The sequence below is a fragment of the Dunckerocampus dactyliophorus genome, chromosome 1, assembly GCF_027744805.1.
Source record: "Dunckerocampus dactyliophorus isolate RoL2022-P2 chromosome 1, RoL_Ddac_1.1, whole genome shotgun sequence".
Classification (NCBI taxonomy): Eukaryota; Metazoa; Chordata; class Actinopteri; order Syngnathiformes; family Syngnathidae; genus Dunckerocampus; species Dunckerocampus dactyliophorus.
Genome location: NC_072819.1, coordinates 39,387,930 through 39,410,756, shown reverse-complemented (window position 1 = coordinate 39,410,756; position 22,827 = coordinate 39,387,930). Strand labels below are relative to the sequence as shown.

At 43.5% G+C, this 22,827-nt stretch overlaps 3 protein-coding genes across 4 annotated transcripts; 2 read left to right on the top strand and 1 right to left on the bottom strand.

Moving 5' to 3' along the window:
• The first annotated feature begins 3,039 nt into the window (after positions 1–3,039).
• xkr7a (XK related 7a) lies at positions 3,040–8,289 on the top strand. The gene is made up of 3 exons (XM_054797197.1): positions 3,040–3,801; positions 5,487–5,686; positions 6,094–8,289. Exons 1-3 carry the CDS (start codon positions 3,092–3,094, stop codon positions 7,041–7,043), a joined length of 1,860 nt encoding a protein of 619 aa, XP_054653172.1. The 5' UTR covers positions 3,040–3,091; the 3' UTR covers positions 7,044–8,289.
• Positions 8,290–9,480: 1,191 nt separating this feature from the next.
• cables2a (Cdk5 and Abl enzyme substrate 2a) lies at positions 9,481–19,223 on the top strand. Of its 2 annotated transcripts, XM_054793815.1 has the most exons (9): positions 9,481–10,051; positions 10,254–10,346; positions 14,978–15,055; positions 15,228–15,324; positions 15,396–15,564; positions 15,652–15,749; positions 15,929–16,035; positions 16,104–16,308; positions 17,732–19,223. In XM_054793815.1, exons 1-9 carry the CDS (start codon positions 9,486–9,488, stop codon positions 17,870–17,872), a joined length of 1,554 nt encoding a protein of 517 aa, XP_054649790.1. In that variant the 5' UTR covers positions 9,481–9,485; the 3' UTR covers positions 17,873–19,223. The 2 variants fall into 2 exon arrangements, with proteins under 2 accessions (XP_054649790.1, XP_054649801.1); XM_054793826.1 differs by lacking the exon at positions 14,978–15,055.
• LOC129190975 (proteasomal ubiquitin receptor ADRM1-like) lies at positions 18,697–22,410 on the bottom strand. The gene is made up of 10 exons (XM_054793839.1): positions 22,363–22,410; positions 21,816–22,043; positions 21,640–21,756; positions 21,367–21,490; positions 20,938–21,024; positions 20,756–20,843; positions 20,413–20,666; positions 19,491–19,648; positions 19,275–19,377; positions 18,697–18,973 (listed from the first exon to the last, which is right to left on the bottom strand). The coding sequence occupies exons 2-10, from the start codon at positions 22,023–22,025 to the stop codon at positions 18,870–18,872; spliced, it is 1,245 nt and encodes a 414-aa protein (XP_054649814.1). The 5' UTR covers positions 22,026–22,043; positions 22,363–22,410; the 3' UTR covers positions 18,697–18,869.
• Between the last annotated feature and the right edge of the window lie 417 nt (positions 22,411–22,827).

The window sequence follows — 22,827 nt, the reverse complement described above, 5'->3', positions numbered from 1 at the left end:
GGCCAGCCAACCAAAATTACCCGAAGAGCGCAGCGACGACTCATCCAAGGGGTCACAAAAGACCCCACAACAACATCCAAAGGACTTGCAAGCCTCACTTGCCTCACTTAAGGTCAGTGTTCATAAGACACTGGGCAAAAACATCCCTGCATGGCAGAGTTCCAAGACGAAAACCACTGCTGAACAAAAAAAGACCATAAAGGCTCTCAATTTTGCCAGAAAACATCTTGATGATCCCCAAGACTTTTGGGAAAATACTTGTCTGACAAGACAAAAGTTGAATTTTTTGGAAGGTGTGTGTCCCATTACATCTGGTATAAAGGTAACGCCACATTTCAGGAAAAGAACATCATACCATGTGGTGGTACTGCCATGGTTGGGGTTGTTTTGCCGCTTCAGGAAGACCTGGAAGACTTGCTGTGATAAATGTAAATGTAGGGTTGACTTTTTTTCTCCCTTAATCAAAAGTTTCACTTAAAAACTGCATTTTGTGTTCACTTGTGTTGTCATTGACTAATATTTAAATTTTGTTTGATGCTCTGAAACATTTAAGTGTGACAAACATGCAAAAAGGAAGGGGGCAAACACTTTTTCACACCACCATAGGTACAGTATATTTTATTTTTGTTATATTTGGTTGTTATAGTTTTGCCTATACAAGAGAGCATAAATTATGAAACTTATATCACAATTTATTCTCCCCGTTATTATTTTTTTATCAGAATTTACCAATACAGCAACCGACCTTTTCTTTTTATAATTAAAAGCATGAAATAATTTAAGTGGTAATTATTGCCCAACGGGTGCATGTAAACAGACACTTAACTGGAGATGAATTAAAGATAAATGGTAATGGTTTAATTTATTTGAACATGCATACAAGTTACATTGGAATACATCACATATTCCAATTCACATTTACCCATGTCCAAAAGGAGTAGGAAGAAGAAGCAAAGCTTATTTAATCCTACCTCCCCATCCATTTTACATCAATTGCAATACATTTGTTCACTTCCTGTATTCTAAATACACTCTCTTCTAGTTGAATACATCAAAAAATAATGAGATAATGTAATGTGACAAATAGTAGAAAAAACAGTAATCAAGTTTCAAATTTAGTCAGATTTCTTGGCACCGTAACGACTTGATTTGACAATCCTAATAAATAATATGAAATAGACATAACAAAACATAGCTTGGTAATAGGTGAGTAATGACAATTCACTCATAAAAAGTGATTAGACATAGCATATTGACAAATAAAATAGAACAGAACATAGTTGGATGATGGGTGAGTTCTGGCAATGTACCTCCAAAAATATAAAGAGTAATAAGTGACAATAAGTAAGAGTTAGTAGAGAGTGTAGTAGTGTTTATACTTGTACATACTGTAGCATTGCACTGTACACAGTGTTTCAAGACTGTTCTTCCTTGTGCTTTGCAGACATCAACTGCTTCTATTGTTTCTTGAAATCGTTCATTTTAGTGCATTGTTTTGAGTTCCTTGCTCAATCCGTTCCCTAATTCGATTTCCACATACTGAGATGCTGAAGGTTTTTAGTGTTCTTCTCGCGTATAAATGTTTTAAGTTCAATTTTTCCCAGACGTCATATTTCTCCACTCTTGTCGACAAGAACTGTATGACATTTTTAGGGAGAAGATTACTGTTTGCTTTATGCATAATTTTAGCTGTTTGAAAATCAACTCGATCATCAAATTTTAATAACTGATTTTAGAAATAAAGGATTTGTGTGTTCTCTATACACGCCATTATGGATTATCCCAACTGATCTTTTTTGCAGTATCTTAAGCGAGTGAAGTGTACTTTTATAGTTATTTCCCCATATCTCCACACAATACGTTAGATATGGTCAAACCAGGGCACAATACAGCGTATGGAGTGATTTTTGATAAATTTTTGATGTGAGAATTCCAGCTCAAATTTTCATCTATAATGACAGAAATTAGTTTTCGTTCACCCTTTCGATGTCCACTCCATCAATATGTATTTGCGTATAAGTATCCTTTCTGCTATTACCAAATTATCTTAGTTTTACTTATTCGGGGATAGTCTGTTTTTTTTTTTTATCAAAACATCTTTTTAGTATAGTCATTTCATCTGTAACTTTTTTTAAATTAGCTCTTGTGTACTTCTCCAGAACAGAAGGCAGTATTATCGGCTGCAAATAATACTAGCTTTAGGTCTTTTGTGGCTTTACAAATGTCATTTATATATAAGTTGAACAGTTTTGGTCCCTAGGTATTGACCCCTGGAGTACGCCGCACGATATATTTAAGCATGCTGCAGTATATTCTCCTAACTTCACATACTGCTTCCTGTTGGCTAGATAGCTTTGAACCCAATTCACCACTAACCCTTTTATTCCAAAGCTTTCTAATTGTGTAATTAGTGGTTAATTGTATCGAAAGCTTTTGTCAAATCCACAAATACTGCAGCTGCACACTTTCTGTGGTCGATAGTGGTGGTAATTTCCTCGGTAATTTCAATCGGTGCCATGGAAGTTGAAATGTTAGCTCTGTATCCGTACTGGTTGTCCGCAAGTAATTCCATCCATCAGTCTTCTATGCCGCTTATCCTCACTAGGGTCGCAGGTATGCTGGAGCCTATCCCAGCTGACTTGGGGCGAGAGGCGGGGTCGCCAGTCAATCGCAGGGCACATATAAACAAACAATCATTCACACTCACATTCATATCTATGGACAATTTAGAGTCTCCAATTAACATGCATATTTTTGGAATGTGGGAGGAAACCGGAGTACCCGGATCTTTCCAATCTCCTGACTGTGTGGCCAACATGCTAACCACTAGGCCACCGTGCACCCGCAAGTAATTCGTTAATAAAATTACAATTAGTTCATCAATAAAGTTTCATTGACACACTACTGCAACACTACACTGCACAGCTATTTAGAATACATATAATGTACAGTTTAAAGGCCCCTTACACAAAAGTCTGATTTAAATGTATAAATGTGTCCACTTCTGCTAGAAAGAGCTAACGAAAGATTTTGTGAACGTGCAATCTTAGAAACCCAACTGTACAAGTAAAGGCTATGAAATGTGGCTATAATGTGCAGCATCACACCGTATAACCGATCGATGAGCGACGGTTACTCCCCATCTTCCTTACCTTCCTGGCCCTCCCTCCTCCCTCGCTTCCACGCATCTAGACCGACAGACTGCGCGACCCCCTCCCCCTTCCATCATTTTCCCATCTCCTACTCACTCTCCCCTCCAACAAACATGGCTGCGAAATCTGACGGTGCAGCCGTCTCTCCTCGAAACCAAATCCCACCCGACTGTCCCTCCAGGTCGGACCCTCGGCCTCCGCAGCGACTCCCCGCCGACCAGCGATACTCCCTGTCGGACTGCTGCTGGACCCTCTGCGCCCTTTTGGTCTTCTTCTCGGACGGGGCCTCAGACCTGTGGCTGGCTGCCGACTACTACCTACGGAGGGAGTACTGGTGCTTTGCTCTGACTCTCGTCTTTGTGGTTATCCCCTCCTTAGTGGTGCAAGTGTTGAGCATCCGATGGTTCGCCTACGATTTCTCCGACACCCCCGAGAGTGGCACGGCTGCTGCAGCTGTGGTGGCGGCGTCGGGAGCGGAGGTGAGCGACTTCGGTGGCAAGGACGGCGACGAGCGGGGCGCTGGCCGCACCTCCGCGGCCGTCGTACTGCCCGGGCCGGCCACCGGGGGAGGAGCCCGGGGCTGCTGTAGAGTGTTCATGTGGCTCTTCCAGGCCGTCATTCACATCTTTCAGCTTGCTCAAGTGTGGAGGTAACTATACAATCTATTTGTGTTTTGAATACAATGATGCGAAGTTGTACATCACATTTAAAAATCATTCAGAGAGGATCAGAATGCCAACATGTCTTCTTGTATTGTTTGACGTTTGTGTCCGGCCTTGGAAGCTACAAATAGACTGCACCTTCCCCCACCACCCTGACCGGCTTCTAGGTCAATCATCACCCAGGAAATTCCATCAAAGCATCCCCACCAATGGCACTACAAATATATGTCCTCTCTGTGTGTTGTGGAGAACATGTCACTCTTGCCTGCTGTGTTTTCAGTCGGGGGCTGTAGGCTGTGATGTCTGCACAGTCCACTTTAATATCAACCCCTTTCTAGCGTCTCTTAGTGGGACTCGCTCAGTCTCCAGGCATGCAGCGAGACTAAAACAATCCACTTCCTCCCACAAGAATGCTAGTAGGTCTGTGGGTCAGCAGCGCAGTCAGATGGGGAGGCAAGTGCTCAAGCGCTGGGTGTCCTGATCGCTTTTGACAGGCTTGAGTTGCTGCCAGGCTGAAGGAGGCGTTCATTTCAGCTGTGGTGGGAGGAGACTTTTAGACCGCCTGCACTTGCTGGATGTTCTTCAGATGATGTCTTGCATGATGAAATCAGGTGCAAATCAATTGATCATTGCATGTGAGTCTCTCTGTGCTCTCTCTCGCCGTCTCCGTAGACAGCCAGTATTGATTCCCGACTTCCTCCGGGGGGGATGTGTGCGTGTGTGTGTGTCCAGCAGCACATTAAAAAGCTGAATTACCGGTAATGCCATTAAAGCTGCTGTGTGGGTTCCGTTTGTTGCGGTCCAGTGTGTGTGCTCATTAAGAGGATTACTTTCCTGTGTCGCGCTTAGCTGTTAACTCGAGAATGATCTGTCATTGATACATTTTCAGCCAGGTGAACTGTCTGGGATTCAATCAGTTGGATTGTACTACATGTGTAGGAAGTGTGGTGTGTGTTTGACCCGGACTTTTTACGTGTTTCACCTCGAGGCACACTTTGTGTAGCAGGAAGTAGAACAACAGAAGGTTACACAAACTTCCTCATGGTTCACCTAGCTTGTTGACATCAGGCCCTTGTGATGCTTTTCCCTGAGGTGATAAGACGTTTATATCTCACACACACACACACACACACATACATGTACACACAGGAGGTGTGATGGTGGTGTGCTTGGCTCACACAATCTGATGTCACATGTGACCTCCATATCTGAAGAGAAAACACATTTGTGCTGAATTATGTTTGCATAAGGCATGTGTGTCTCCCACATGTTAGATGGAAGGTCACCATAGAAGCAGCGGTGGGGGGTGGGGCTCTGTGTCAACAAGGGATTTACACTGAGCTCTGTGTGTTTGCCTAACATTCAATCTCCAATCTGGATTGAGTGCATTTATTTATTTTCTTGCTGTTTTTCCGCCATCTGACTGAGTTTGTTTGAAACGCAGAAAAGCTCTACAATGTTCCCTTCTGATGTCTGAGCTAAAATTAAAAACCTCACAGCTGCTTGGTTCGCTTTCAGTCGGTCCAAATCCCACAAGAGCTAGCAGCAGCGTTTTGTCAAAACTACTGACAGTGCACACAATTCAAACGTTCATCTCCAAAGGAAATATGTTCAAAATCACTTTAGGCAAACAAATGACATCATGTAAATTTGTCACCCATTTGATGTTCAGGTATGTCCGAGCCCTGTATTTGGGTGTGCAGAGCCGCTGGCACAGGGAGCCGGAGCGGCGGCACTACTATTGGCGCATGATGTTTGAGAGCGCTGACATCAGTATCCTGCGTTTGCTGGAGTCCTTCCTGAAGAGCGCCCCCCAGCTGGTGTTGCAGCTCTCCATCATGATACTAGCTGGTCAGGTGCTGCCTCTTCAGGGTGAGTGTCTTCACGTCCACTCTGTCTACATTCACTGCAATGCACTGGGATTAGATGTGTAGTTTTTGGGCTACTTTTTTGTAATATCATACAAACTATGAAAATAATATGTGTGGAGTTTGCTTGTTATCCCCGTGCTTGTGTGGGTTTTCTCCGGATACTCCAGCTTCTTTCCGCATCCCAAACACGTGCGTGTTAAGTTAATTGGTAATCACTGCATAACCTGTACTCATGTTTTCATTCAATTCATCGTGTTTTCATCCCTAATGAGCGCCATTTGGGCACATAGTGACCCTGATGTTGAACTCAATATAGTTCTTAACTTTTTGTATGACTTCATACTAAATCTCTACACATTCCACATCATGATTTATGCTGACTTACTTCCTTTGTTCATTCTCCCACAGGACTCTCAGCATCCGCCTCATTGATGTCCCTGGCCTGGATGATCGCGTCCTATCAGAAAGTCTTGAGGGACTCCAGAGATGATAAGCTCCCCATGACCTACAAGGCAGTCATCATTCAGATCCTGTGGCATCTCTTCACCATCGGGGCTCGTGCGCTGGCCTTCGCCCTCTTTGCCTCCGTGTTCCAGCTTTACTTTGGCATCTTTATTGTGGCCCACTGGTGTATCATGACCTTTTGGATCATTCAAGGCGAGACTGACTTCTGCATGTCCAAGTGGGAGGAGATTATTTATAACATGATGGTGGGCATCGTGTATGTGTTCTGCTGGTTCAGTGTGAGGGAGGGCCGTACTCGCTGCAGGATGCTCACCTACAGCCTAACTGTGTTTGTGGAGAACGTGGCCCTCACCACCACCTGGTACCTGTACCGCAGCCCTCGCACCTCAGACTTTTACGCCGTTGTCATGGTGTGTGTGGTGGCCAGCAGCTACGCTCTGGGCACCTTCTTCATGTTTGTTTATTACTGTCTGTTGCACCCTAATGGCCCTGTCTCAGGCTGGGGCTATGTGTCTGAGAAGGAGGTGGCTGCAGAGGCGCTGGTATCGCCAACTTCCAGCCTGCCCCCTGACCTGGTGAACAGCCCACCCAGGACTCTGCAGAGAACTAAAGACAGAGAGCAGGGGTCTGGGATGGACGGAGATGTGTTCCTGGTGCGAACACTTCGAGGAACACGGGCTCCCATGCCCCACCCTACACCCAGGACAGATGGTCCCGTCATCCGAATAGACCTGCCCAGGAAGAGTTACCCCGCCTGGGACGCTCACTACATCGACCGCAGGCTACGGAAAACAATCCTGGTGCTGGAAAGCGCTGCTCCGGTTGCGCCAAGGATTCAGTACCGCTGCCTGGGCACACCCAAAGAAGTGATGGAGTACGAGACCACCGTGTGACGTGACAATGAAGCTGCTGAGACAGATGACTCTTCATCTCCATGACGACTTGATTGCTGCCAAGAACTGCCAAGCAGTGGAGACAAAGAATGGGATTGTTCTTGCAAATGCAAAGTGCTCCGATGTTGTCAAATGGTGGTGCATATTTACTGTAGTTTCGGTGTCATTTCTCAGGTTAGGGTGACGGTAACGAAGCACGTTGTCGAGAGAAGCACAGTGTCAGAACTTCAATCAGAGGCGGTGACTCCTCCTCAGTAGGACACGCCTTCAACATGTCTGACAATAAATGGCAGCTAGAACTGAAGCATCACTGAACACAGTGCAGAGGAGTGAGTGGGCAGGTGCTTTTAAAGCCGAGACACTCGCAGTGCACTTTTAAATACCGCAGAAGTAGTGATCGTCATTTTTTCCAATGCTGCTCACTCATGTTGAAGGAGTCTCTTAGAAAATGCAGCTTTCAAATGTGGAGGACAGTGGAAAAGCAACATCAGAGTCGAATGTAAAAACAGTAGAAAAGGTGTATGTTTGTGACAAGGTTTGAGCATAGAAAACATTTCCGTGTCATCGTTGAGGTGAGCTAGAAAAATTGTTAGTCTTAAAAAGAAGCACATTCTTTAACGTGTCCACTAAATAAGAGCTATGTGACAAAGACAAAAGGGTAGATTTGCCATATAAATGAAACAATGAGAAGGAACTTATAGCCGTCTGTACTTGTTCTGTATCCATATTTTGTTCCGTGAGTAATGTAAAGAAAAGTTTTAGCTGCAGATGTGAGACTTCTGCAGAGACTAGCTTTGACTTTATTGATGGTAATGGCATGTATCTTTCATCAGGGTTCTTTTTTTCTATGGATTAGTCACAAGTGGAAAATGTGTGTATTTGCGTGTGTGAGAGAAAGTTACATTGAAGTTTATGGTGGCGTTACTGAGGGGAAAAAAGGCAGTTTTGTTGTAAACACTGTCCAGACACAGACATAGATCATAAATAGCCCATTCAGCACCTTTAACAACCCTAAGGGAGACGTCTAATGATGATTATGGTGCTAACTGTCTCAAGCCATCATGTACCAACCACACAGTGTCACGTCAAATAAGCTTGGAAGGAACTGTACCTCAAATGCAACACAAGAATCAAAAAGCCTTAAACTGGTCACACCAGACTGTTGCGAGACAAAAGCAAAAGGAGAAGGTGAAGACAATGTCATAATGTCACTGTTGCTTGAATAAAGCGCAATGTGTTTACCTGATGTTCTGTTGTTGCTGCCCTTTTTTATACAAAACACACATTGTCAGATATTGTTGATTCATTAATGGTATCTATTTTCACTTGTATTGTCTGACTGGTACAGATATCCATCCATTAATTTTCTATACTGCTTGTCCTCATTAGATTCATGGGTGAGCCTGGGCAGCTGACTTTGTACACCTTGCACTGGTCACCAGTCAATCACAGACACGCACATATAGACAAGCATTCGCAACTATGGACAATTTAGAACAGCTATCACCAAATGGCGGACCTCGGTTCAGATCCGCACCCAGTGATGGTCCTTTACAGTACCCGTGACCAATTCAAGTGAATGGTAAATAAAACATAATCATGCTCGCGGACCGATCGCAGACTTTTATCTTTGTGTCCTCACCAGGGACACAAATTGGGAAACTCCACACCTAAAATTTTAGAATTTGGATAAAAGGTAAAAACAACTTCAACGAACAAGAAGAGTCCAGAACAAGGGGAGTCCAGTCAAACTTTGCAGATGACTATGGCCTCATCACATGGAAACCTTTGCACTAAAAGCTGTTTTGCACGGAAATTCATTGTAGCCTGGTTTGTTTGTTACGTGTTCAAGTCATGGTTTACACACATACACAAAATTTGTACAAACGGTAACTCACTAAATAGTGACGTCACTGTCAAAGCAGAGTGATATGGCGCCACCCTGTGGAATATTTCCAAAGAATCCAGATCAGACTTTAAATTTAATCCACAAGTCATATAAGGTTATAATCAGTTTTTCAGTTTTTTCATTTCAAACTCATATTGGTGGGATATCTAAATTCATTCGGCCCGTGGTTATTTCCAAGATAAAAACAGTTAAGACCAGGCTGGCTTCTTAAAACTTAATAAATATAAAAATGAGCCAAATGAGCCAGTTTTTTGAACGGCTGTTTGAACTGACGGCTCAACGGCTCCCCTCAAAGAGCCGTAAATCCCATCTCTAATTTATACTGTTGCACTACTAACACTGGTGCATTTACTAGTTCCTTTGTTGTTAGGATTCCGCCCACCATAGCCACACAAACCAATCGACAACTACAATAAAAATGTTGAATTGTTTGACACATGTATTAGCCAATCAGATTCTAAAATCGAGCCTTTATTTGCAAATAGCGTGTTCGACCCAATCATTCGGCAGAGAGGCGGGGCTATTTTTGTGGTATGGTTTCCTTTTCTCTACTGCCAATAGCCACATTTCAAAGTAGAATGGCGACAGCTATATGTGGTCTTCAGTCGATTGGCAGCAGCAGCAAACCAGCCAAAACACACCGAGAGCAGCGAAGGAGAACCAAAGACTCCAAAAGGAGACAGGCGGCTCTGTTGTTTCTCAACAATATCTCACTCGACGGACGGCCTCAGTATCGCTTTAACGATGAAAATACTAATCGAAAAAGCACAGAGGAACAGCGACTCGGGGACGCCGCCGCAGCTCTCACGTCCCCTCCGCCAGATAGCCAAGGGTCAGTGTCGCAGGTGACAGACACCGCTCCGTCGGCTGGAAGCTCTTTCTCCAGTTTCGCTGGAGTCCTCAGTCCTACAGTGAGGTCTGCCGAGGCAGCTGTCATCGGTACCAACGAGGTGTTTTTCGAGGGTGGTGTTACAGTTGAGAGCCCAGACACCCCTCTGTCCCCCTTTACCGGCGGGCAGCAGCAGACCTCCTCCCGAGGCAGGTCAACCCCCGCACTGAGCCCTCTGCCGGTCGTCTCTTCTCTGGATTCTCGACCCAGGTCGGTGCCTCCACAGCGTCGTCCGATTAACACTATTGTGAGGCTGCATGTTTTTACTTTTAACACTGCTTATGCATAAATGTTCCTTTCTCATAACAAGTCATGTGTTTGGTCATATGCTCAAATACATGTGATGTAATGACACTTAAGAAAAGCTTATTGTTGGTTATTTGATGTTTTACCAATTTTAATGATCTCATAGATTGAGGAATGTGTCTGGTTCTCCTGGACCCAAGGGGCCAAAGAAGGTCCACTTCATCAAGAACATGAGGCAGTATGACACCAGGGGATGTAGGTGAGGTGAACACACTAACAAAGTACACAGCAGGGAACTTCACAAAAATGACTTCATTCAAGAGTTAACCATCAGACAAACAGAAAGTGCAACAAGCTGCTCTATTTTGGCATCCACTTGCAACATCACCTGGAGGTGTTGTTCTGATAAGCTGCTTATCTGAGTGAAGCAAGTCAATTCATCCTGCAGAGCAATATTATTGCAGCTGCTGGATGGGGATTTCTTGTGTGCATTTAATCACCCTTGTGTGCCTTACAAGAGCCCAAAGAGGTTCCGTGAAGACATGTTACACCCTGTTTTCAACAGTAACTTAACCTCCTGCAGCTATTAGGTTTGCCTGAAATATGTCATGGTTTCATGGCACAAGGGTGTGTGATTAGTAAATGATTACTCTGTGGCCGCTGGCAAACATGTCTTATTGTATTCATTCCAGTATGTATCTGTCAAACCATCTGCATTTGTCACCATTTCACCGTTTTGTGCTGGCATCTGCTTAAGAGGGCGTAGCAATGCCATGTCGACCCTCACGTCTCACTTTCGTGTCTGTGTTGTCGCTCAGATGATGTTGGCCTTGGCGTTGATGTAAAGCTGTCAGGGTTTCATAAGCAAGCAGGCTTTTCCAGGATTAGTTTTTAAAAAAAAATTTGATGGAAATGCTACCATGGGTACAATTTATTGGAGGTTTCCACATGTGTAGTGGTAGTATTCTAAAAAGAAATTATGTTCTTCCCATTGTCTTAAAGGGACTTTATTTAACTGACGCAAGATTACATTTTTTTAACCCAAAAATATAAGAACACCACCCCTGTTAGCATGTTACCATCCCAATAGTGGTTTAAAAGAACACAGTGTGCAAAAAATGTCAATTTTTTAAAATTACGAGTTAAACTGCATAATTGCCGTAAATTTTTGTTGGGCCCGAATAAAATAACTGGTGTTCATGACTGTCTCTACACGGTTTTGGTATTGACACACATATCGTAGTGCCTGCACACACACGAGAGTCGAGGTACCCGCTGCAGAGGCAAGGCAAGTTTATTTATAGAGCACAATTTGTACACAAGGTAATTCAAAGTGCTTTGCAGAAAAGAAGGCTAAAATCGCTTCATAACATCATTCCATGAAACATAAAATCATTCTAAAATCATTACATAAAATTCCATAATTCATTCCATAAAACAAAAATATGTAAAATGAATTAAAAAATTAAAATTAAAATTTAAAAAACAGAGTTAAAATAGAAGCGTTTTCAGCCTGTATTTGAACATTGGCAAAGTTGAGGATTGTTGCACAACTTCTGGAAGACTGTTTCAGATTTTGGCAGCATAAAACTGAAACGCAGCCTGACAGTTTTTAGTCCTGATTCTGGGCAACCCGCAGGAGACCACTCTCTGAGCTTCTCAGAACTCGAGATGGTTCATGTGGCTCTAAACATGTCAGAGATGTACGTTGGCGCAAGACCATAAAAAGACTTGTACACAAGCAGAGCTGTTTGAAAGTCTGTTCTCTGAGCGACAGGAAGCCAGTGCAGAGACCTGAGTGCTGGACTAATATGGTCATATTTGCTGGTTCTAGTCAGGACTCGAGCAGCAGCATTCTGGATGTACTGCAGCTGTTTTACAGTTTGTTTAGAGAGCCCAGTGAGAAGGCTGTTACAGTAGTCTAGCCTGCTGGAGATAAAGGCATGGATTAGTCTCTCTAAATCTGGCTTAGACACTATTCCCTTGATTTCGGGAATGTGTTTTAGGTGGTAAAAAGGTGCTGATGTTATTGATTTATTGATTTCTCCATATCTAACTTACTGTGTGGAGATATGGGGCAATAATTATAAAAGCAATCTTCACTAACTCCATGTACTGCAAAAAAGATCGGTGAGGATAATTCATAATGCCAAGTACGGAGGACTTACAAACCCTTTATTTTTAAAATCACAGATATTAAAATCTGCTGATTTAATAAATTTTCAAACTGCTAAAATAATGCATAAAGTTAACAATAACTTGTTACCCAAAAACATCATACAGTACTTCCCTATAAGAGAAGAGAAATATGATCTTAGATCTTATGATAAGTGTTTTAAAATTAAACGTAAAACACTTCTATGCGAGAACAACCCACAGCATTTCAGTATGCGGAATTAAAATTATGGAATGGATTGGGTAAGGAACTCAAACAAACAATGTACCAAGGCGAGCGAATTCAAGAAACAATACAAGCAGTTGATGTTTGCTAAATATAAGGCAGAAGAGTCTTGATTATATTTATTGTTCTGTCATGCTTGTTTTTAGTATTTATTTATTATTAATTATATTTATTATTATTTATAATTCATTTTCATTCACATTAGAAAGCCACATCTTTTTAGTAATGTGAACGATCACATAAAAATTCTGATTTTTTTTTTTGTTTAAATACAATTTTTTTATGTGGTATTGGGCATCATACCCATCGGTGTGAACTAGGGGTGTAACATTTCATTCACTCCATCGATGCATCGATTTATATTTACAATTCAACTACATCAATCTAGGTTCTCAAGTTTCCATTCAGGACGACATATCCATCTAACATAGTTTAAAAGGTAATAAACCGATTGAATCAATGCTAGGAAATTAAGCATTGGATTTAAAACAAAGCCTAAGCCTAAGTTATGATATATTTTGTAGTACGGTTGTACTTGCCAATGTCGGTGGGTCGATTACAGATTTTGTCTTGTCTTGTCATTTTTTTATCAGACAGAATTAATCACAGACTGGATTTTACATATTTCAAAATTTTTTAACATTCCTAACATGTGTGCACTACAAAATGTTTGTCAGTGTATTCTTGCTAGTTGCTGCACCGTTCTTTCAAATAGCCGCTCTGATCAGGAGGATTATCTGCCCCAAAAAAACCCTGCTTCCATCGGCCCGTACAAGTGAGAAACACCTAATTGAAGATACCATACCACATTCATTTGCTGAGGAATTGGCATAATGTCCCTCACTGAGTGCAAAGTGCAGGTTTAAAGTGCACTATTTAAAGTAAAAAATGAATCATGGCTAGCTGTACCACCCTCTGTTCATCCTGATTTTGTATTTAATTTTTAACTAATTTTTTGTACTCCTTAAGAATTTATTCTTAAGTATGTCAGCATTATTAATAATTTATACCTGATTCCCTTACAAAAAACAACGGGACTCTCGGAAACTTCACCTGCACTGTCAGTCACACAGGTTGAAATGTTGGCTAAAAAGGTACTGACTCAATTTAAAATTACTGAATTGTTTTGGATCGTATCGTTCTAAATGAACCCATATTGTCCCTGAATCGTATCGGCAACCACGAATCGTGATACGAATCGCATCGTTATTAAAAAGAATGGTTACACCCCTAGTGTGAACGTAGACTAAGATTCTGTGGGCCACAGAGAATGATTTCAGTTGTCTGAGTTTAGCTGGAGAAAGTTGTTTTGCATCCACACACTTATGTTTGATGCAGTGACAAAGTAAATCTGCAGGGCCATGTTCACCTGCCGTCAGGGACACGTAGATCTGAGTGTCATCTGCATGGTTGTGGTAGGACGCATTGCAGCTGTGTATTAGCTGGCCTAAGGGAACCATGTACAGATTGAACTATAGGGGTCCCAGGATTGACCCCTGGGGAACTCCACAGGTCATAGCCATTTGTTCTGAGACACAGTTACCAATTCCAACAAAGTACTTCCCGTCCTCCAGATAGGACTTGATCCAGTTTAGAGCAGGACCAGAGATTCCCACCCAGTTTTGTAACCTCTGTAATAAGATCACACGGTCAACTGTGTCAAAGGCAGCGCTCAGGTCCAGCAGAACTAAAAGTGAGACTTTGCCTGCATCTGTGTTGAGATGGATATCATTTGTCACCTTGATCAGAGCTGTCTCAGTGCTGTGGTGGGGCCTCAAGCCTGATTGGAAAGTATCAAAGACATTGCTAGAGAGGACAAAGTCAGTACGCTGTTGGTATACAACCTTTTCTAAGAGTTTTCCCAAGAATGGCAGGGTCCAATAGTTGTTCAGTACTGTGGCATCAAGGCCGCTCTTCTTCAGAAGAGGCTTAATGGCAGTTTTTAGGGCCTTTGGAAATGGCACACAGTTCCTTTTTAAATAGTCAGCCAACAACAATGACCGAGTAGAACAGCGTACGTTTTCTCATTTCAATACATGGCCAAACTGTAACAAAATAAAGTGGCTTCATCCTACTGATTGGGAGCATGCCAACATGTGAAGGCAGTTTAACGACAGTGAGTCCAGCAGTAAACATACCAAAGCTGTAGGTGTGCAATACATGTTGCTGTATATGCTACGGAACATGTTTGTGCTTCCTGTTTATGTTTCTTGGCTAGCTGAGCCTGAATGACTTGCTCCCTCTGCTGGTGGTTGGCCACTAACGAATTCCATTGTGCCTTCATTGCTTGAAGACGGAAACTGCCCCTTATTGATAAACAATTGATTGTATTATTGATGAGGTTGTGGTATTCTCACATCATTTTGTTAAAGCTACTGATCGCTGTTTAGACAGTGTTGGCGACTTAGCTGTTGCCGTGACAAAGTGATAGCTCATCGACTGATGTGGCCATCTGTTGTGTGTGTGCCTGTACTTGCTGTGTCCTGCAGGATCATGCTGATTTGTGCCAAGCGGTCGCTATATGCTGCTTTCTCAGTACTGCCCTATGGAGACATATCTCACCTCAGGTACACAGATAGCAAACCCTGCTCACCCCCATCCCCCCCTCCCATTGCCCATCCTTGCACCCACCGCCTCTTTTCTGTTTCATCATCCTGCTGTGTTGACCCACGGGGTGCTCAGGGGGAAAAGGCAGAGTGTAGGGCAGAGTATGACACACTTGTAATTCTCTGTGAACAGTGATACCAAACAAGAGGCACAGAGAAGGCAGTCCTCTGTGGTGGCAGCTGACCTGCTTCCCTCCCTGGAAGGCGTGGAGCTGGACGCATGTGGCCAAGTATGTGTGAATAAACGGCGAGAGATACAAAAAGTGCTCCATTAATGTGTTGTCTCTTTCTTCCTGGTCAGACTGTGTCATATGCTCAGTTCCTCTATCCAACTAACGCCTTGATGAGACAGAAGAGCAGCAGCATGCCAGAAACCTGCACGGCCCAGACCCCGCCCATGCGTTTTCGTGGCAACGGTCTGAGGCACTTTACGCCTGCACGCCTCAATAACGCTGTGGCACAAGAAGCATGTATGTAGAACTTCAGCGGGTGAAATCATATCTACTGGACTGACCTCAGACATGTCACAGGTTCTCCTTCTGTTGATATCTTCTCAGGTGTCGAGGAGGTGGTAGAGTATGACCCCAACCTGCTCAGTGACCCTCAGTGGCCCTGCGGGAGACACAAGAGAGTTCTGACATTTGCATCATATGTGGTGAGCGTTGGCATCCATCTATCCATTGTCTACACCACTTGTCCTGAAGCTGGAGTATATCGCAGCTGACTCGGGGTACACCCTGGATCAGACACATGGAGACAAGACAACCACATTCTGATCTATGTGTGCTTTCAGGCTCCTCCTGATCAACGTCCTCATTTGTTTTGTCCCTGCAGACAACTGTTATCGAGTATGTAAAACCATCAGACCTGAAGAAGGACATGAATGAGACTTTCAAGGAGAAGTTCCCACACATCCTGCTGACACTCAGCAAGATAAGAAGGTATCCATCTTCCCCCTCGGCCTTTTTCTTTTTCCGATTGAGCAAATGCAATCTTTTCTCTGCGTCAGCCTGAAGAGGGAGATGCGGGCCGTGAGCGAGGAGTGCGCTCTCCAGCCGGTCACCATAGCGATGGCGTTCGTTTACTTTGAGAAGCTGGTGCTGCAGGGTCGCCTCAACAAGCAGAACAGGAAGCTGGTGGCCGCGGCGTGCGTGCTGCTAGCAGCTAAGATCAGCAGTGATCTGAGGAAACCTGAAGTCAAACAGCTCATTGACGTGAGTCATGTGACGCAAAGCGGCACCCCATCCTTTTTCACAAATTATGGATGCTAACTGGGATGTTCTCCCCAGTGTTCTATACCGGTGGTCCCCAACCTTTTTTGACCCACGGACCGGCTTGTGTTCCTACAAATCTCAAAAGACATGAATCATAACAAATTAAAAGCACAAAATGAATGCAGACCCACCATCCACCAGTTCAAGTTCCAGCCAAGTTTTTCCAGAGAGATTATTACATCGCTGTTTGGGAAAAGGCAGTGCGCTAGCATGAATTCACTTGAGACAAATGTGCACATTATTACTCAATAAGTCATCAAAACTTACCTTTATGCATTCCCACATAGTATCAGCATTTTACACCAAATATGAGGTGAAAGAAAAATGGTAAAAATACAGTAGTAGTCTATCTGTGGGGCGAGAGAAAGTTAGCACACGCACAATGGACATGCGTCAAGTGAAACGGATGTAACAGAGAGAATCCGGCCACTTTTCAAAATAAAACATAAAAAAAATGAAATAATGGAAATGATTTTTCCTTTCTGTGCGGCCTGGTACCAAATGACCCACGGCCCGGTACCGGCCCGCGGGTTGGGGACCACTGTTCTACACTGCGGAAAACATCCCTGTATAACATGTATTTACCTTATTCCCTCTGCTTGCCAAATACAGGTGGTCCTCGGTTTACGGCTGTCTTGAGTTTCGGTGCTTCGTGGTTACGTATGTGCTCCCATAAATGAATTAAAACTGTAATTTTGGTTGGTAAACATGAGACTCAGTCAAGAACTAGTCACAGTGCAGTACACTATGTGCAGCTGATGCACAGCCACGCTACTCAACACCTGACTGTCGCGACCATAATTAAGGATAAAGATCGTATTGTAACGTCTTCCCGGACTTTGTAAGGACGACGAGGAGGCGGTCGATAGACAATCTCGAAATTGCAAATACAAAACAGTTACTGTCAGCCGAACCACACCAGAACAACATCAGAAAACTCAACTGTCCTCCCTGCACACAGCCACACAGTCATGACATGTGACATTTTCACACGCTGTTCCTCCAATAGCGACAGTAATGACTAGGCACTGTAGTAGTCTTATTGACATGGAAAGGTTGCTTGTGCTTTATACCTGTATATACCTATATTAACTATTTAGGTAGAATTTAGATGTAAGATCCAACTTACACCAAAACGTGACTTGCATCACAGTCTACGAACGGAACTCCTGCGTAACCTGAGGACCACCTGCATACCGCAAACACATTTTTCATTATTCATGATCTACAGTAGTGGAGACACAACTGAAGAGAACCTGCCATGTAATAGGAAAATATTTCCCCATCAGAGAAGTGATTCATGTTGCAACAACGTTAACCACACTATCACATGCCTTCCTTGTACTCCTGCTATCCTGAGCAGAAGCTGGAGGAGCGTTTCCGTGTAAGCAGACGGGAGTTGGTTCCTCTGGAGTTCCTGGTGCTGGTTGCCTTGGAGATGGGACTCTACTTGCCTGAGAGCAAGGTCATGCCACACTACCGCCGACTGGTGCAGCAAGGCTAGACTGGAGCACACTGTAGACATTATGGTTGGGTGTTATTTATTATTTCTGTATTTCTCTGGTGTGTGGAGTTTACTGTATAGCGTTTGTGCGTGTGACCATGTCGCTTTAGTCCTGAGCTCTACATTAGAGACAAATCACAAGCACATTTATGTGCTTCATTTTGATGTTTTTGTGGTTGAACTTTAGTGAGTTCTGAACTGTGCTCTTTTTGGATTCTGCACCTTTTGCCATTTCTAGAGATTTTTTTTTAAATCAAGGATTCATACTGTTGATTTTTTAACCCCACTGTGACACTGATGCAGTTTTAGCTTTTTGAATAAACATGGTATTGCAGATAGTGACAAATGTGTCACATTTTGACATGTATCTCATGGCAGCTCTGTGCTCATATTATAATATGTTCATCTCCACTTTAACTGAGTTTACCTGTAAGGATGACTATGAATTGTGTGTTTGACGCAACACACTGGGATTTACTCCTCTGTGTGGCTCATTTGCACATATTTTATTTCTCAGGAATTTTGCTTTGTGACATCTTTAGCTGTCGTGTAAAAGCAAACCCAAAGAACAGTCATCAGCGCTCCAAAGGGGAGATGGTGTTGTAACTCAATGTCAGATGTATAAAAGTGCCTATAACTCCAGTGGCAGTGACCTTGTTGATGTTTCAGTCGTGCAGATTGTTCAGTGGAAACTAAAGAAATAGTCATTTCTGATGTTGTGGTGTTTCTGTAAACATCTAAATATGTAAAACTACTGAAAATGTTCCTGAATGTCGGTGTAAAACAAGTTAAGGAAATCATTTTGTATTGTTGAGTGAATTAAAAGCAACTAAATGCAGATTGTTTGCTGTTATGACTTTATATAAACTTCATGACATCTGGTGGTTTCTTCCTTTTACTGCTCACTTGCAGACATGCAACATTGTGTAATATATTTATTATTCAAATGTGTTAAAGCTGTGACAGCTAAATAAATACATATTTTCCAGAAGGGTTATTAGTCCAAGCTCATGTCCTCATCATCGTCCTTTTTGTCTTTGGAGTCTCCGCCGTCTTCGGACGTCGTCTCAGTCTCCATTGCTTTTGCAAAAGCCTCCACATCTGTGTAAAAATGTCAAATGTTCATAATTTTGTTTTTTTGGGGACGATGAATTGTAACGCCTGCATGCTTACACACGGAGACTGTTCATCGCTGTGGTTATAGTTTGCACTGCATCATTTCTACTAAGTAAGTAACCAAAAATTACATACAGCCTGGCTGTGATCATAATTAGGTCAGCACTTGATTACATGCCTTTGGTTGTATGCTACCACTAATTCCATGATTGTGGTTGTTTGCATGCATTGTAATCTCACGAGTTTTTGTTTTGGAGCAATAAAGAAATGTGTGCAACACACTGACCTCCATTGTTTGCAGCGTCGACAGCCTCTGCCGGCAAACCAAACTGGCTCATGAGAGGCCCCAACTGCCCTGATGCCAGAGCGCTGCTGAACATGCTCATAGCCTGCAGACAGCAAATGAATCCAAACATTTAGAGTGAACGCAACGCTAACAATAACAAATGAGAGCTGCACAGGCCCCTGCTAAAAGGACATATTTGTAAGTATAACACTTTGCCTGCTGAAACTGTGGTGAGCTGAGCGTGTTGTGGAGCTCCTCTGTGCTCTGAAGCAGAGACTCTCCAGTGGGCAGGAAGGGGGTCAGCCTCTGCTGCACCTCAGGGTTGGCCAAAATGGGAGCCATCACCTCTGGAGTCAGGACACTGGCCAGGTCCACTGTGGGGAAACAAATAGCACTGCTCGGTGATGGATCTCATGCTAAATACGACGATTTGGTTTAGCAAAGTGGCTTTTACAAACATCAAATTATATTTGTGTGTCAGAGCAGGGCAAAAAAAAAAAAAACTCTGTAAAAGCAGAATTACATCTTGGACCACAACCTCAAGTTGTATGATGCCACAGTTTTGGATTGCCCTGCACTCACACTGACTGGACCTCCAGCTTTGATTACACGAGAGTACCAGCTCAACAATACAGTCCATCCTGCATGGATTTAAATCTGCTGCATTTGTTCACTGCTTTAAGCTTTGAGACATGGGGTGTCATCATGCTGCAAGTATTAAAACAGCATCCTATGGGGATGGACATGGTCACCAACACTAATCAGCAAATTTACTGTATATTACACTGTGTTTTTTTAGACTGTGAGACGAGCCTCCCAGAGGACATCAGAGGAAGTGCAGCTTCTTCAGAAAAAGGAAAAACACTTTTAAAACCTGCTAAGCTAACACCTAAATGTTATGGTGAGAGAATAAATCTGTGAGCACAAAACACCACAAAATATGATCCACAATGCTAAATTAACAATGCTGAATTATTGCTTGGGGGTGGGACTAGTCTCCTTGCTATTCCTGCCTCATACAAGGAACCTTTATTTCTCATTCTCAACTATTGCAGTTCATGTTGATCATGTTTAAGTACATCGCCATATGAATGGCAGTTGTTTCTCCCACTTTTAGATCTAGCAGTCGCAACCTCACCTCCTGTACCGCTGGCAGGCACGTTCATGGTTGCCAGGATGCTCTGCAGATCTCGCAGCTGGATGGGTTGCGTAGGGCTTCCTGCCGCCGCCGCAGCTGCCGCCGCTACAGTAGGCACAGCAGGGGTAGGAGGGGTGCTAGCAGGCGGGGAGGCGGCTGAGGTAGTGGAGGGATTGACGGGTGTGGTGGAAGACTGGGAGGAGCCAATTCGACTGGTAACAGAGGTAGACGTGGGGGTGACGACAGTAGACGGGCTGAAAAGAGAGAAACAACAACCCCAAACGTGTACAGTATAAGAGAAAGATGATATCTCAAATAGCAAAAACTAATGATGGTACGATACCTTGTGGAGGAGTTGCTCGCAGTGGGAACACTGCTACTGCTGCCCAGGAGGTTGGCTAAACCTGGCCCAGCTAGTGCTCCAAGACCCCCTGTGAGTGTGAGGAACATCTACATTAATCATCTTAAAATCACAAAATAATTCACTGTCATTGACTGGCATCACTTCATTAAAATCAGACTTACCAATGCCACCAAGTCCAGTTGGTCCAATCAGCTGCATGAGCTGGTTGTGGCTCATATTTCCCAGAAGGCTCTGTAGACCACCCTCACCTTCACATGAGAGCAGAAGATGTAACAATTAGGGTTACAAAGGTCAGTAAGTAGTAGGGGTGTGACGAGACGAGACGACGGGTGACAAACGCGCGCACTCCGTTCATGCAGTTGTTCTACGGAACAAACGTGCCAAGGTACTGAAACCAATGCACAGAGTGAACCCTCCTCCTGCTGCTTGGAGGCAAGAGAGGAGGGAAAACAGACACGCATGCACATAGCAATATATGGAGGCCGGAAAAATCATTAAGTTCTCGGTGAACAGGGTTGCAAAGCTGACTGCACACTAAGTTACATTTCCTTTTAATACTGTTCCACAATAGTTAAACTCATGTCTGGTACCTCCCAGGGCAGACAGATCATGTCCTCCACTGCCGCCGCTCCCAAGAGCACCAGGAATGGGCGGGTTATTGAGATATTCATTCACTTTACGGCAATACTCCTCATCCTTGTCAGTCTTGGGCTCCTGAAATCAGAGGGAAAAAAACATTTTGTAGTCTGCAGTTTGTGAACAGGATGCCTTGCTGACAAAATGGAGAGGCATTCTTTGAGCACTGGTTTGCCTTTGACCAACCATTACGTGTGTGTATATATGATGCAGGCTGGTCAGCATACCTGCATCCAGAAGAAAAGTCTTTTGGAGCCAGCTTTGAACTTCAGAACATAAACACGTCCAGTGGTGCACTGGTTGACCCGTTTGAACTCACAGTCATCAGGGAAGATGATCAGGTCCTGCATGAGGACATGGCAACTGTCAAGATTAAACAGACATGCCAATATGGTATACTTACATCATCCACATTCCCTGTGGTGCGGTCCTTCCAGCAGAAGTGGATGAGGGAGTCATCAGTCTGCTGGATGTACACCTGACCTTTGCGCTTGTCAGGGGTCACAGTGCTGCCCTTCATGGTCATTTTACCAGCTCTGAACTCCACCAGGTACTTGCTGGATGAACCACGGGACCCAGACACCATGCTGGGGAACAAAGCTCCAGAGGCCATGATGAGACGGACTACTTACTGCAGGGGACACAAGATGAAGCAGGATATTAAAAGTCTGACTAAAACACGCTTTGTTCCGATTACTGTCTAAGTGATTTCTGTACAAAAATGTCTGAATTCGGCTGGTTTCGCAAACAGCCTTGCTTGTTCTCTAATATTCTGGTTGTTTTCCTGCTGCTACTAGATGACACCGCATCTTGTAGCCAGACGCCTGTTCTCACAGTTTACAGCGGTTATTGGACATGTGTACTACGAACACAGTTTAGGCATGCACTAACACCAAATTACTTCATTAAAACCGAAACAAATATTTCATATCTAAGAGTTTTGTACTTACGGTTCACCGCGTTATCAAACGGAAAAGCAGTTGGTCTGGAGGATGACGATGATTGGATTACAAGATCACGTGCTTCGCTGTGATTGGTCGAAATATTTGTCATAGATCTTGGTTTTAACTGACGTCAAGTTTGGTAGAGATCGCACTTCACCTTGCCGCAAACACAGTGAAGTCATTTTTAGTACCACTTTACCAAACTGCACTTTTCAACTATTTAATTCGTAAGATGTATAATAACTTATCCATTCACTTTCTATGCTGCTTAATCCTCACTAGGGAGCCAACCCCATTTGATTTAGGGCGACACGAGGGGTACACCCTTGACTGGGTCAATCAGCCAATCAACCGCAGGCCACATACTGTATAGACAAACAACCATTCACAGTCACATGCACACTTACAGTATTGACACTTTAGAATCGCCAATTAACCTGCATGTTTTTTAACATGTGGGTACCCAAAGAA